Source organism: Netta rufina, assembly GCF_964035555.1.
Source record: "Netta rufina genome assembly, chromosome: 15".
In the NCBI taxonomy this organism is placed as follows: Eukaryota; Metazoa; Chordata; class Aves; order Anseriformes; family Anatidae; genus Netta; species Netta rufina.
The window spans coordinates 8402555-8419698 of NC_140138.1; the positions used below are offsets into that span (position 1 = coordinate 8402555).

General features: G+C 34.9%; 1 protein-coding gene across 1 annotated transcript in view; it reads right to left on the reverse strand.

Moving 5' to 3' along the window:
- Positions 1–17144, reverse strand: part of SNX29 (sorting nexin 29) — a 134757-nt gene that overhangs the window by 116436 nt on the left and 1177 nt on the right. Inside the window, exons 2-7 of the mRNA XM_084295801.1 lie at positions 13182–13246; positions 12365–12417; positions 8308–8432; positions 3057–3237; positions 1505–1575; positions 395–643 (exon numbers count right to left, since the gene is read on the reverse strand). Of these exons, the coding sequence (XP_084151927.1) occupies positions 395–643; positions 1505–1575; positions 3057–3237; positions 8308–8432; positions 12365–12417; positions 13182–13246 (744 nt within the window). The remainder of the gene's footprint in view (positions 1–394; positions 644–1504; positions 1576–3056; positions 3238–8307; positions 8433–12364; positions 12418–13181; positions 13247–17144) is intronic.

Genomic DNA, 17144 nt, shown 5'->3' on the forward strand with positions numbered 1-17144 from the left:
CATGTTTTGATGTTTTGAGTTTTTGCTTGTTTTGTTTAAAAAAAAAAAATACATTAAAAAAAATTAAAAAAAAAAAAGAGTAGATTTTCATTTGTGGTAATTATCTGTTTCATATAGGAATTCAGACTCTAAACATGGGTGGTGTTTGAAGACAGCAATTTAAATTTTTAATCCAGTATATAACGACAGATATATGGCTGATAAAGTGCCAAATGTAATCATATCAAAAAAGAAAAAAAGAAATCATTACATCAGAAACTGCGAGGCATAATCTTATGATTAAGAAATTAAAATTCAGGTCACTAGTATATTAAATTTAATTGAAAAAAATATTTAAACACACATTAACATTTTGAAAGTTTTTGAATGATTCTAACACTGCAAAAATGCTTACCAGCATTTACATTCTTTGAGAGAACAGGAAGTGGGTCAGTGTCTTGATCAGGTTTTATTAGGATGGAGACAGCAGAGGATGCAGTTATCTCTCTGAGAAGGCTGCTAACACCCTGAGTGGATTCTTTCAATAATGAGGTTACATTTTGCGTTGATTCCTTTAACAGATCAGACACTGTGGGTGTACATTTGCTCTGTCCATTTAAATCCTTATTATCAATGTTGATGGCAAAAAGAATGGAGTTCAGACCTTTAGATAAAGGAAAAAATAAGATCAAAACCCCACTATATACTTCATGCAAAAGTTACAAAAATAAAACTTAAGCACGTAACAAAGCTCTGACATGTAAAATATTTTTCCCAAAAATTTACCTACATTCCTCTGAGCCTGAATTCTTACCCTTCCCTGTACCATTCATTCTTTGTTTGATACTATTCAAGCTCATGCAATCACTTCTGAATTTATCTTGATGGCTGCTCACAGTACTTTTTGCATACTTAATGTGCAGCTGAGCTGGTGTATTTATAAGCTCATATTTAAATCAGTTTCACTGCAGCTTTGTTATTTGTTGGCTCCTATACTCTATAAAAAACCTCCTGTGAATGGTATCTTGCGGAAGGAAGCACGTGATCGTGTATCTGGGAAGTGGATGTACACAGTAACAATATATCACTTCTGTGATATATTAACTCCATAGAAGTAAGCTATTTGTAGCCAGTTCTTAACTCTTACTCTACTCCCATTTATTTACCTAGAATCTGGGCCTTACTAAGAAAAGTCTATCCTTGTTCTTTTATGCTCAGGAACAACCCCCCCCTTTTTTTTTTTTTTTTTTAATTGAGACAGTTTTGGGAGGTGGGAAGGGGGTGGGGAGTTATTATTACAGATGAAGGGTCAGAAAATTTGCCTGGAAGACTTCTGAACAGTAGAAAAGTCAGATTCAGTGTTTTAAAAGTTCATAACAAACTAGCATAATACCTTGACCCCTGAATGTGCATCTGATGCACATTCTCCACATAAAGGTGAGAGAAGCACCTTACAACCATGAACAGAAATAACACTTCAGAATGAAATAGTTTTCCCAGAATAGTAGCATATAAGAGGTCTTACCCGCTGCCATTGTAGGGATCATACTAGAACGTTCTTCATCCATCATAAAAGACCAGTCTTCATAGAAGACACTAAAATTTGAAAGGAAAAAAGCAAAGAATATGCAGTCTGATATTAACGTATGTTCCACTTCTAAAACATGGGAACTCTGAAAAATAAGCATGGGCACACCCAACAGATCAAATATATTACCATAACTCCCTGAAGCCCTGAAATATATAGACCATTTACACAATTGCGTAAGAAATGCTTAAGTTCACTATGAATGCATCAAGTTACTTGTTCTAAATCTAGCTCTTTTTAGTAGCATGATGCTGTATTTTTGCTATCAGCATTCAGTTAACTAAACATAGAAACAGACAGCAAGAAAGACCTCAACCTGTATTAAACAAGACAGGTTCATTTAGAAGTTTCCAAACCAGGTAAGAGTTCAGGATATAAAGTGATTCTGCAACTCCCACTTGAATTTTGATAACATTTAAACCTTAAATATTCTAGAATACACTTTTGTAGCAAATAAGAGTTCGTGTACAACACTCAGAGTGCTGACAATCTTGATATATTACAAATACTGGTACAAGCATCAGAGTAGTAAGTAGTGACTTAGCAATCCAAATCACTAATCTCTCAGAACAGTTTTCAGATATTTTTTTTGGTTCATATATTTATTTGATTTCATACCAAAATCTGTCTTGCAAGAAGGCTGCAGAGAATTGGGACAGACTGAAAGGCACTAAAGAACTCAGCTCTGCTATTATATCCATTAGTTGATGCAAATGGAAAGAGTGACTTCCTGCTGAATTTACTGGGCTGGCTCAAACTCAACAATTATTGAGAATAAATATCACAGATTTCCAAAAAGAAAATGATCTGAACACGTATGAGAAAAGAAGCATGAATGAATCTAAGTGCATTTTGCACATCGAAAATACCTTCCGAATTCACAATACACAGTAAATTATTCTCACAGTAACTCTGTAAACAAGAAGGCTCGCAAATACATACAAAACCACTTCCAAGTAACCTGCAGCACCAGCTACATATTGCTTGACCGGTGGAGCTTCAAAATTACAGGGTCAGCACCTCCAAACAGGCAACAAACAACTACTGTGGAATTGATAAGATCAAGGCTGCAATAATACGTTATTTTATTAGAGGGGGAGGGGCTATTTCAAAGCCCCTCTCATTAAGCTATTCAGGTCTCAGGGTGGAAAACTGTTGGAAGAGTAGGGAAGAGTGTCAGGAAGGAGAATGGAAATTAATATGAGAATAGGAAAATATATTCTCACATGTAAGCATGAAGCCAGTTTCAGGTTACGTGTTGACATAGGCACAAGACACCGTATCTCAATGGCTGTCAAAATTTCAAAAATGAACACAATAAACATGTGCATCACTAGCACAACAGTTAATATGGTATATTATGACAGCTGTATTTGGGGGTTTTGTTTGGCTGTTTTTTGTTGTTTTTGTTTTTTGTTTTTTAAATCTCCATATTTCATTTGTCAAAACATGCACATTTCCAGCATTACAATGACATCGAATACAGTACCTAAGTCGATTCTTGTCTGCAAGCAGCATATGAACATATCTTTCCAGGGAATGTTCATTCAGTGCACAGCGCAACCAAGCCCGGCCTCTGCCAATATCTGTAGTAATTGTCTTCAGAGAGTAAAAGCGTTGCAGTTCGTGTTTATTCAGAACTTCTTTCACATAGTACCAAAACACTGGCTCTGGGGAGAAAAAAAAAAAAAAAATCCATCTTAGCTCTTTTACCTATTTTACTTTCTTCTATCAAAATTTATTTTGTGAGTTTCATTACATATAATTTCAGAACCAACATTGTTACACACAGTAAATCATCTCCTATCATGTAATTTTATAAAACAAGAAAATGGTATATAACTTGTACAAAAGGTGAATCATTTACCATCTTGGTATAACTTCTCAGTTAAATAGGTTATTTATTTCTACAGAACTTAGGCTACTTAAGCACTTCGAACTTTTTACTTCACTAAAGAAGCCAAACACATCAAAGGATTCTATCTTACATCTTGAAACCAAATTCAAATTTTCAAGTGTATTTAAGCTAGTATATCATTCATAAAACAGGTTCACAGGTTCAGCTGTAAATATACTATGCAATGAAAAAAAAAAATGCTCTAAAATGCTATTTTGCTGTCTATTATGAAATGATAGAAGCAAGGTCCAAAGGAATGGGAAGCTCCAGAATTTGTAGACATGCAAGTGACAAAGTCAAGTGTTAAAGTGAAAAGGCAACAATACCCCTTTCCACTAAGATACTTTCCTTGCGATTTCTCAATTGCAGGTAACAAAAATCCACATCAGCAATTGTACACACACAATAGAACACCTAGTATTTCAGGTATTCCTGTTTCTTAACTGAGTAAGAACACAATTTAAGGACATACTTATCCCAATTGACCTCTTACCATTTTCTTAGGGGGGAAAGAAGAACCAAACATCAGATAATTCACCAGTTGAATCATTATTACATGGTATAGGTTTGCAATCAATAGACCTTAATATTGCATCAAATACATACTTCTTGCAAGTACCTCAAAAACAATATTAACGAGTATGTTTATGTGGCTTTGATTTGTTATAAATAGAATTGTTCAAATAACGAGAAGAGTTTGAAAGCTATTTTTTGATTTGAAAGCTAGTTTGCAACATTTTAAGAGACTGAATTTAAGGAAGACAGGTTTTTAAGAAGAAAAAAACTGAGAAAACTAAGCATTCCTCAAAGTTCAGAACATCAATCTGTTGAGGAAAATATGCAGACACTCCTTTTGACGGTTTAATGGAAGTCTTCACTATTTTCTAAAAAAAAAATAAAATAAATTATAAAAGAGGGAAAATAATTCTGTTGTAGGAGCGAATGGTGCACTATCACCTCAAATATTATGCTGGCCTCTGATCATAACCTCAATTTAGGCAGCATAAAAACCTCCACTCATTTATCCCTTCTCTAAACCTTTTTACTGAAGTTACAGTTTTAAGAAAAGGCCTTCCATGATGTTTCTCTTTCTATACACTAAATAAAGAACATGCAATCAGGTTTTGAAGAGGTTTTCACTACAGGTTATGACTTCTGAAGAAACCTGCAGATTTGGGGGACAGTTCTGTTTATTAGTCTCCACAGAAAGCTATGAGATTAGCAAAATTTACACTGTAATTTTATAAACCTAAACAAACAGGTTAGACTCATTTACTTGAAGTTTTGCCAGTGAGGATTGACACCCATGCAAGAACAACCCAGAGCTGTTTTAAATGAGGAAAATGTGTGAAGCAAGGGAACCACAGAACTGACAATCACAGAATTGCTGAGGTTGGAAGGGACCTCTGGATGTCATCTGGCCCTGCCCCTGGGCAGGTTGCCCAGGACATGGGATGCAAACTGTAGGACCTTACAGACAGATTAACATGCAAACAATAAGGAAGTCCGCAGAATATACAAGAGCATGCAAATATTCTATGTTCTACCTCTTCGACTTCAACTTATTTGATCTGCATCTCAAAGATAAAGTGTGTGTTTATCTAAAAAAAAAAAATAAAACAGTTCTTAAAATGCCAGATTTGTATCAAGATAACAATGATTTAATTATTTGTTTCCTACAACCAATAAAATTTTTGTCTGTGTTGCTAAAAGTCAAAACAACACTGAAGAAGGAAGTGAAAATAATACTGGAATAGAGGAAGTAAGTACATTACCCATGTGCTTAGCATGAGACTCAGTGTTTCCTGGTATTTTTGATTATTTACAAATATCAAGGATTTTGACAAGCTTCAAAATTTGGATTATCATCAGTTTTTTAATCAAGATCTATCTGACAGAAATTAAGTGGAGGCATTCTGTACCCTAAGTCCCTCCATGATATACTTACTAAAAATAGTGATCTAAGGGACATTTTCAGACAATAAGTTACTTTCTTTGAGAGTAAAATTAAATGAAAAATCCAAGTCCTAACTGTCAATGTTAATTTTCATAACAAATAATTCAATACATATTATTATTTAGAAGTTAAGATTTATTTTAATTTCAGTAATATACAGTTTGGACAACTGTACCATAGGCAAACCCTGGTTATGCAATACACAAATATTAATCATTTTGTGAAAACAGTTAATGTAATTTTAACAGTATTGCAGTTCCAATAACTACAATACCCCATATTGCATCATTAATCATCGTGAACCACTAGTTATGTCTCAAGTTTAGAGCATAGACAGCATAGAGATCAGTTCAGAACACATGCTTGCTGCCTTCTTATGCAAAGAAAAGAAAACAAGAGGAAAAAAAAGTAAAGAAAACTGTGCAGCCATTGTGCATTTTTATGTCTATTCTGTCAATTGTTACATATTTCTCATAAGTATCTCATGGTAGAGACATTTGCTATAATTGGAAATATTAACTCTTTCACTTTTAAGTGAGAGTATCATTAAATGAAATCAGCTACAATATTCATTCTCACATAATCTTTACTGAAGTTAAATGAAGAGACTCTCATCTTGTTACAAATGAGAGAGAATGTGGTTTTATTGTTTGTTGTTTATTTTGCTTAATATACGAGAAGAAGTTGCATATGTCTCTCTTGCCTATGCCATAAAATGATACCGAATCAGACTGCTATTAAGAATTTTGTTGTTGTTTACTTGAATATGTATTTAAAAAAAATTTTTAAGCAAGACTTAAGTGATAGGTTCAATCAACTACAACTGAAGTTTCTAATTAAAACTTTAATTTTCAAATAAGTAAAAAAAACTGAAGATCTTAGATGTGAAGTGAGTACCCCACGTTTTTAAACCTCTTGGAAGAGAGGTTTGTTATGAGCTACCTGTAAATTTCAAATAAAAAACACTGCCGGATAATTTTGCTTTTCAACTGTCAAAGGCTGAATATACAGCCTAAACAGCAGTATTGCACAATGTTAAAGAAAAAAATGACACTTGTGACTATGTTAGACAGAAACTGATATAAATCATACCAAAATAATTTGTCCGAAAGCGATAAAAATACGGAGGTACCTTGCAACTAATTTCAGAAAAGAAATACTCTAACTTGCAAAGATAAATGCAGTGGAGCGCTGTAATCTCCCTGTGTAAAGTAATAAATAAAGTAATGAAGTAAAAGGCTCCTCGTTTTAGTCACTGTACAGCATTCAGTTTGATTGCTACATAGCAGCCCTGATTTTGTTCTTCAACTTCAATACATTCTTTTTACTCCTTAAGAAGCTTAAGGAATGTTTCCTTCCTTTTCCTTTCCCCAACCATAAATAACTTCCCTGACTTTCTCCTCTTCCTCCACATCACTGACAAGCTCCCAAATAAGACAGAGGACAGCCATGTAGCTAAATTGTTAAGTTCCCAAGTAGCAGAGATGCATCTTTGTACATCTGATGACTAACATCTCAAAAGACGAGACCAAAGATGTCATACACCCTTTATGTTACAAACAGATGAGAAAAACAGCAGGGTTATACAGAATGCATAAAATTAAAAGATGCATCATTTGCATAAATCATAGAAAGCATAACACAGGTGAGCATTCTCTACATCAAAGCATAAGACTATCACCTACAAGCCAGAGGAAAAGAAAAGAACAGACAACTAAATCGCTACCCATTAAAGTGATAAAATAGAATGAAAACTACCTGGAGAATGAATGGCACCACAGAGTACCTAATCCCCAATTACAAACACTCACAAGGAGAATAAAAGCATTCAGGAGAGCTGAAAATCTGCAAAGCTTATGTAAACAGATGATTCTTTTTTTTATTTGTTCATTTAGTCTGCCCATTACTAAGTAAAAGAGACTTCCAGACTTCTCTAAAAGCATAGCTTTTTCAACTCCCCAAGAAAGCAAAGTCTGGAGGATCTAACCGATCAGCAGGAAAGTCAGCACACAAGAACAACATTTCCCCCTATCATCAGCTGGAAACAAGCCCCTTGTTACGGCAATTTAAGAGCACCAATATATCAACCTACACATAAAGTGTTAACATAAACATTATTATATGCAATTGTGTGGTGGAATGGGAAGTTATGGTTGGAGATCAAAGCATTTTAACAATTCCAATATCATAGAATATTAAAAAAAGAAAAAACACCACACTGTGTTACATGTTTTGAAAGCCAAAAAGAAACGCTTCATTTTAAGATGTGCATACTGGTTAGGAGAAGATAAAAGATGTGCTGTATGTTAAACTTCACCACGAAACTAATGAACACCTGCACATACTTTTGATAAAGCACACAAGCTGAGATTCAAAGTGAAAGAACAAAAATAAAGGTATCACTTTTTCAAAATACGTAAAAAGTAATTAAAAAAATGTCTTGGCTGTCCACCCAATAAAAACAATATAAGTTTTGCTTTTAAAATGACATTAATACTTATGGATTAAGCATATCTGATGCTACAGAAAATGGCAGTTAAAGAACAGAGTAAGATAAGGTTAAAAATGAAACCACTGGAATATAAACAACACAATTACACAACGTTCATTCCTAACAGATGTCAAAATATATTTGTCAGTGATATTATTCATGATGGAACTGTAGGAAATAAACATTTTCAAGTACCAAAACTCCTACAGAAGCTCAGTATGAAAGTTAACCACTGGATTAAAAGAGCAATAACCATTTTCACTGCTTAACAAGATTCCAAGTATTCCACCAACAGCTGACAACTTGGTTCACTGCTCAAAACTTCCATTAGAAATCTTATCACTTGCGCTTAACATATTTTTAAAAAAATTGAACGGTTATGATTAATGAATTACCTGTTTCAGTTTTACTGGAGAAACCTGCTGCCTGTTTGATCGCTGCTGCTGTTAATGCTAATCCTCGGCTCCTCCTCAGACCGTGCTGTAACACAGCTTCAAACTGAGCACACAAACAAGTGACTCTGCAACAGAATTTTAACAAGAAATCCTGTGAAAAGCACAATCAACTACATTTCTCTATAACAGATTTACTCCAAATCTCTGAGCAGAGAATGTAAAGGTGAACCCTTATTTTATGCATAATGAAGATCCTTTGTATGCACTAATCTCATTATTTGCAAACAGTAAAACAGAGCCATAGTCTCATCATGGCTATTCAAAGCTGGGGCACAAATTACATTTAGAAGAATTAGCAATCGCTTTGAAAAATCATCCACACCAGCTATAGTGTTCTTTAACCATGGTATTTCAACTCTGGGTTGCCTACTTTTAATGCAATGCATATGTGAAAACGTAATTATATTGTCATAAATGTCATAATTATATTGTCATAAATGTACTATGTACTACACAGGCACCAAATGATTTTCTGAAAATATACTAAAATGACCTATACTGTACATGACCTGTACATTATAATTCAAGCCTAGGAAAACAATTAAACATTTTAATGTCCCTCTTACATTTTAGGCATAAACTATGCTTCTTTATGCCAAAAACAAGAAGCAAGATCTTCTAGTGATGCATTTAATCTTCAGCTTCTGATGTCATTCTCTGTGATACTATTTATAAATCCCCCCCCCCCCTTTTTTTTTTTTTTTTAATACATAACCCAGTTAACATATCAATTTTTACACAAGTATTAAAACTGTGCCCTTGCCAAAACCAGGAATATTATTGTAACCTACAAAGAATAGTAAGGCTTAAAGAATAATGGAAGTTACAAGACCAACAAGGAATTTGCATTGGTTTTCTCTAAACGTTACTAAGTAAGCAACACTTAAACCTTAAGTTTTAAGAGAGCTGTCACCTGGCTGCCAAAACTGGTTACTTAAAGGAAGGAAAGATACTTGAACTGAAAATCAAGCAATTAGATAAGAACAGCTGATAAAGTGGCTGAGGACTTTGCCTGTGCATTCCAGGAGAACAGGGTTCTATTCAGGGTCACAAAAAAAGCACAGGATATCAGGAGAAGCACTGAAAGAAGACAGAAAAATTTGCATGTCTACCATAACTGCCTGGGCAGTAGAGCTTTTAAGCATGTACATCTATGTTAGGAAAACTTAACCTGCAACACTAATGAAGTAGAATATCATTCTAACAGTTCTCAAGAAGATTTTTGAGCAGTTATGATTACTTGTTGCTAAAAATAACCACTGCTCTTAAAAACGGAAATTCCAGCAGATAAATGACCAAAAAAAAAAAAGTCTACTTGACTTTTCAATTCAGAAAAAGCAGAACAGAAACTGGTTTCTGTGAACCATGTTATTAAAAATCTACATGCATTGAGAAATAAAGCAAGAAAACCATGCAGCATTTTATAGATTTTAACCATTAGTAAAACAAGATACAAAAAAAAAAGTATTCTGCAATGCCCAATACACATCCTGAATTTACTAGATAGTATCATGAATGCATGTTAAATAAAGAAATGTAGAAAAACAGAGTAATAATCTAGACTACTAGACATAGTAGCACTCTGAACAATTATAACCTCAAAGACAAAAAAAGCTCAGAGTACAAAATGTGGAGAACCATGGACTTCACTGGATTTTGATCTAAACTCTGAGCCTATCTTCAGAGTTATCTCACAAGTAACAATATACCATAGTAACAATCCAAAATGCAATGAAATTAAAGATCTATGTATCCATTAATGCAATTTCCACTTCCTTCTGAATGTTCTGAATTAAACTATGTAGCTGTAATCCATTATTCTGCATGTCCACTGAATTCTAAGGAAAATATAAGTAAAATTTCGTCAGCGTTTTATCTGTTGAATTGTAACTCCCACTGTTTATCAGAAGCTAAGTATTAAAGGCCATCCCTCAAAGTATTAAACAACTGCAAAGTAATTCCTCAGTTTGTGTGAGCCACAAAGCAGAAGTTTTATATCCAGAGAATGTGTTCTACAAAGGAAGTACTTCCATCTCACTGAGTTTATATAGCCTGCTAGACAGGCAAACCATTGTCAGTATACCATCTCCCATTAAATAAACAACAGAGATTAAAGAACAATCTCTAGTGGATGCTTCTGTGCCAACAGCTACAGCTGTGCAGTCACTAACTGCTTGGTGCTTCAGTCCCACCATCGCTTTATTCCACATGCACCTTCCTGCTACCTCCCTTGCACCAACTTCTGTCCACCAAACTGATCAAACCCTCCACTGAACTGTTCCCACCACACCAGTTGAACAGGACACTACATTATTTCCCAAAATAATGTAGGCCAAAACAGCTAGGAGAGGACGGAATGACAGTAGTACCCAAAAGTCAGGCAGGATTAAGCTGCCATGGAGTAGCATTACTCTGGAGTTTCATTACAGTTGCATTTACAAGCTGCTCCCGAAAGGTGAAAAAGATGAAACAAAAAGCATCCTGAAAGATGTTCCTCTCATCTCTTGTTGCTTCTTCCTCCTTCTTATTATTTCCCATCGCTTTCCACTGCATTATCTTCCCTTCCTTGCAGGGACTCTAACATTCACCAGATATTTTACTGAACTGATTTCAACTCACTTGAATGGCAGCAAGTTATCCTTTTGCATTACTACTACTTCTGTTAAATTAATTCAGAGGGGACTGGATGATCAGGAATTACATAAAAAGGTGGTGCAAGTGCCTAGTACTGAAGCCAGGAACCTTAACGGGGTATCACAGAATGCTTTGGGTTGGAAGGGACCCTTAAAGATCACTCTGCCCAACCACCCTGCTGTGGGCAGGGACATCTTTGGCAAGATGAGGTTGCCAAACCCCATCCAACCTGACTTTGGATGCTTCCAATGATTGCATATCCACAGTTTCTCTGGGCAACCTGTTACAGTGTATCACCAGCCTCATTGCAAAAAAATTCCTTCCTTATATCCAATCTAAATCTCTCTTTTAGTTTAAGAACATTGCCCCTTGTCCTGTTACACTACAAGCCCTGGTAAGAAGTCATTCTGCATCTTTCTTACAAGCTCCCTTTGTATATTGAAAGGCTACAGATACACGAAGCCTCACCCCTCCCTTTAGCAGCAAATAATTGTTTTGCTGGCTTTCCAGAAGCAATGAAACCACATCCTTAGACATGTTCTTAAAGACTGCATTGGGAGGGGACTGGAAAGAAACAATTGTATACATAATTCATAAGTGGTCAGTGGATAATTAACTTTCCCAAAAATGCAGAGTCAAACTTAAAGGACATTAAAATTGGGAAAATAAACAACTGCATTTAATCCTGCAGTTTTATTTGACATTCTTTGATAAGCCAAATTCTGAGAAACCATGATACAGAAACACTGCAATTCCTGTCTGCCAGTTTTCTTCTTAAAAACCTTTGAAACCAATAAGCCATATCCAACAACAGATGCAACTTTAAATGACAGTTTTTTGACTTGCAGTAATAAAAAGAAACAACCTGTCATACAGAAAACAAAGGAAAATAGGTTTAAATGTGTCAGGAATAACAAAAAAAAAGGAATGAAAATTTTCTTTATGAGTATGTGTTAAACACACTTAACACTTAAGCATCAAGCTACACAAAACAGAGTCATACAAGGTAAAAGACACATTCATTTTAGGAGAGTTTTGGGGGAAAATAGGCCCTACTAGTCTCATGTTCAAGCCCAAGAATTCAATGCTTAGTCATTAACTCTACAGCCACTTAAACATTTGTAACTTCATATTGAAGAATCTTCTTTGTTAAACTGTCAAATTCATGTAACAATATGAAAAGTTCAGAGTCCTGCGTTAGTGTCTACACAAACAAAAGGAACAGTTTTTTATTTTGTGTTTTTGTTTGTTTGTTTTGTGGTGCTTTGGTCTTTTTTTTTTGTATCAAGTTTTTCGTGCCCTATGGTTTGGGTCATTATGATACATAATCTGAGCATATTAACAGTTTCTTCGACTACTTTACCTGCTATCAGAATCTGAAGCAATTTCTTTTCTTCCTCCAAATCGTATTTGACACTGAAATAAAAAGATTTTAAGAAGTTTTTGTTACACTAGGACACTCAATATTCCAAAATACTTCCATTTAAGAATCAAAAAGGAAACAAAATAGAGTATGGGCAAATACAGCCTGCAACCAAGAAGTGCTTTTTACCATTATGCTCCACTAGCAGACTCCTGCAGTTCACATAATTCTTGCTAGCCAGAACAACACACCTTCATTTCCCAATGAAAAAAAAAAATATATTACTTTTGAGTTTTAAACATATACCCACGAAAACAAACAGTGAATCCTACTTGGCTCAGTGCTACAATTAAAGAAGAATCAATCTCTATAAAACATTTGGTTGGCTAACTTTTGAGGCATTCTTTTACCTCACAAGCTCTCTTAAACTGAGTAAAATCTATGAAATTCTACTTGCTAAACTTCACATTGATACGAAAATCAATCTCATCTTTACTGTATTTTAACCCATTCATTAAAATCCTAGTGTGAAGAAAAAAAGTTGCTACTGTAACATTATCCAATTTAGCTTTGCAGGACACTACTATTTAACTCAGACATAGAATAAGTATTGCAAATATAATTTGTCTACACAAGAACTTTAAACAAGCAATGCATAATAATCATTTGCTAGCAGACACAAAAACTCAGTAGTACTGTATGCAAAACAAGATTTCTTCTTTATCTGGTAAGAAGACAGAAAGACAGACAGACAGATCCTGCCAGTACTGACAACACAGAGTATGTATACTGTAGAAATATTAATTGGATTTCTCACCTGTTTAACTGCATCTAGTAACCGTTCTAGAAGAAACTGTCTTTTAGTGTCATTGTTCTGTGAAACTGAAAAATCAACAAAGTTATATTATTAAATAAACACTGTTTTGAGAAAAGTAGATTGAAGTCAACATCAGCACTGTGAAAAACTTTCCTCATATGCCAGTTATTCCATTAAATTTATTTATGTATTTTCTCTAAGTAAAATGATGTGGTATAGGCCTGTATTTTGATGTTTCAAGTAGTGTCTCTCTAATATGCAGGAATACTGTCTGAAAAACAATCTGAAGTCTTACTAAAAATAAGAGTGGTTTCACGATACAAGGTATATTGCAGCAATATCAAAAATAATCTAATTGTGCACAGGCAGCACAGCTTGCTCCTAGCTTCTTAGCACAACCACCTGTGGGGCCATATTGCAAGGCTGGAACTGACCTAGTTTAAGATTTTTATATTTTTTTTGGTTGGATTAGGTGTATGATGCAGCTCACCCTGCAACCCCATAAATTCTCATACTGGGACAAACTACCAGTGTGGTATATCATCAGAGCACAAGAAAAGAATAGAAAATGGGAAAGAGACAGTAAGAATACCCTGTTACTGCCAAGCAACCTTACTGTAGAAAGAGTTTTAAATTAGGTGAATGTAGAACAATTATTACGATAAAACCCTTAAAATTTAACTACCATCACAGCCTTCTGCCAGATTAAAACCTATAAAACATAGTTTGTTACTGCACCAGCAACCACACAACACAACTGAGCCATTTCAACAATACCACTTTGCTTGTCTAAACATGCTTCATAAACTCATGTGAATAGTACAAAATTTGTTGTTTAATTAACCTACATTGCATCTACCATTTCTTATTCTGAGCTTGGGCTCAAAACATCCCTCAAAAATCTCTCTGACCTGCCTGTAGTTAAAGTCGTTCTATTCTCCTTTTTCTCTCAAAGAACATACAACTAATATATGCACAGACAAAGCCAATTATCAAAACTCAGCAAGTTTCTCCAGATACTGAAAAATCAAGCAGCACACAATAAGACCTCTAGTAAAGAGGGCTATCAAACATACGCGACTCTACCTCTTGCTGGCCAGCACTGCCAGGTGCCAGCCCCAGGATTTCCTATCTTCATAATCCTATTCACAGGGGCTCACTTCTATCCCAGCAGGAGGGCAAAGAATTTGTCCTACTGAAATTACTCTTTGTTGCAACTTAAGTGTGGGGCTAGGAGGGGGAGTAAAAAAAAAAAGTCTGTAATACACATGATGCCTGAATAAAGAAAAGAGGAAATATGTATGATTTAGGTGCTAAGCTTCACAATGCTTATTTGTCTGATTACAGGGAATTCTCAAGAAATTACAGTTCCAATTCTGCAGTCTGACTCAAACTGTGCAGACATGTGACTGAGGTTTGGTTCTGTTACTTAAATACTCCGATGTGCACAAACTCAGCTGAAAACACACACAATGCTCAACACTAGCAGGGGACGCCAGAAACAAACCCTACACCAAGTAGGTTCTAACTTCCAAACAGTTACGTCATTATGAAGAGAACACTTAATTCATATAAACCTTACTACTCTACTGTGTGCTGCTTCAGAAATCAGTCTTACAAAATCATGCTCAGTGTTCTTATCATGCGCGCATCGCCAAGAATGGAGGCACACCCCTATGCATCCACTGCCTTATAATAAATCCCAGAACTGTAAAACAAAGAAAATGATTAAATCCCAACTTTTAATACAACTCTTTATAAACAGCAACATCAAACATACACAAACCTGGAGATATTCCACACTGTTTCAAACTCCTTCCTTCTACAGTCTTATGCTACCCGTGCACCTGGGAGAATAGGCGTAACGCGGCATTGCTCTTTACATTAAGGTTGAGACTACTTCTAAACAAATGCACGTAATTAATAAGACCCCGATCTGAAAAACATCTTTCAAATGAAAATACTAATGATGTGGCTTAAGTTTGTATTCCAAGTGCAATCCAGTTTTTAAATTTCAATCTCTTTGGCACCTTTCTATCTACTTGATAACATGGAAATGGTTTGCAACTAGATACCAGACTCTGAACATAGAATACAGAAAACCCACAGAAGATGATCACTGTGCTAATTAATGTTCCCAAAGACTAAAGAACATGATATCAAACAGCCTTAAATTTACGCAGAGTGCAGTATAATGTCTATTTTGTCCTTATTGTACTTAAATTTGGGCTAATAACAATTATGACCGCACATGATTATGACCAATGATTTCCATAGCTAGTTCAGATCACCTTCACCGTTAACAGGGTTAGTAGGCCACTGAATGTCTATACAGAGGGCTGGCTGAGGCTGCTGCTCAGTGCAAGCCTGCAGAACTCAACTATTGCTCTGTTTAACACAAAGTTCATTGGTAGATGAAAAATAATATTCACAAAGCCTATGTTTTTTTGTCTTAGAAATTGAAACATTAAGATTGCTTTTTTCCCTCCAAGCAAAGGATAGGGTTTTTTCTTTGAAATAAACCTAGAAAATGTCGTACTCTAACAATGCTTGTAACTGGTACACAATTTTTAGAAGTTATTTTTGTCTCAATTAGATGGAACGTAAAAGCAAACCTCTACCAACTCTATTAAAGATTTACCTCTTTTGCAGTCTTCATGATTTTCTAAACAAAGTCTTCAAACAAATATGCATATATTCACACACAAAAAGTACCAGCTGAGTGTGATCAACTTTAGTTAATTTAAAAAATAACAGTGTACTACAAATTGAGCAAAATACCCTTCTACCGATTGAGAAGAGAAGTAAAAGCTCCAATAATGCACATAGAAATACAAAACATATAACGCAAAAGCCAGCATTACTCAGAAGAAGACTATATTTAGACTACCACAATAAAAAAGGAAGTTCATACATATGTCTAGAAATAATTGTGAAAACATAAGTATAAAATAGCAAAAACAAGAGCCTCCTCCTATCTCCAACTGTTCAGTCAGAAAGTTAAAAAGAGCCTCAAGTCCTGCACCTGCCTCTGTAACCCTGCCATTCTTCGCTGTTGATGGTCATGTTTTCCTGTTTTCAAAATAAACTTCTCTCCATGCTGTGACAGAAATATCCACACAAATAGCAGAAGAAATTCACTATGCAAGTACAGGAAAACAGGATTTCCATCCAATTCTTTACAAGTATGGTTGTCCTCATCCCCGTATGTTTTGTTTTGTTTTTAAAAAAAAAATGTTTTGTTTTGTTTTAAAAAAATACTCAGAATGCTCTCACATACTTCTTGAAGTCTTAAATGTAAAATTGCAGCCTGTAACTGCTTTTGCTTGCTCTAATACATTCTAAGGACACAAGTCAAAAGCAACCCCAGGCCTGATTTACATACTACCTTGTAGTACTATACTATTGTGATTCCACTGCCTCATACTGAATTAGCCTTGTTTCTTGTGCAAAGCTGTCATAAAACTGACAACATCCCTGATTTTTGACAAGTATATAACTCTACTATCCCTGTGTAACTTACACTGAAAGTTTATTTTTTTCATCACTGTCCAATAAAACAGTTGTACATAATTAATAGGTATTATTAAGAAATGCTGAAATCAACAGGAAGTTGCCTTCACATCCACTAGAAATACACCATAGTTAAAAAATATGTATGTTATAAATAGATAACAGGCATTAAGAAAGGAAGTCTTACACATATATTTTAGGGGGAACCCTTTTAATTTTCAGGTCTAAAATCGGGCATGGAAATAAGTATAGACCATGGTGTCAAGTGGTAGAAAATTCACATAGGTCTTGGCAAGGGCTACATACACATAGGTTAGCCAGCCACTTGGACTACTAGCCCTAGTGTCACACCAGACATTATTATTTTTAAGCAATTTAATATTTTCTGTCCCCTTAATTTTGTATTTTTTTTTAATAACTACATTATGAGCCTTTCTTTATGCCACAAGA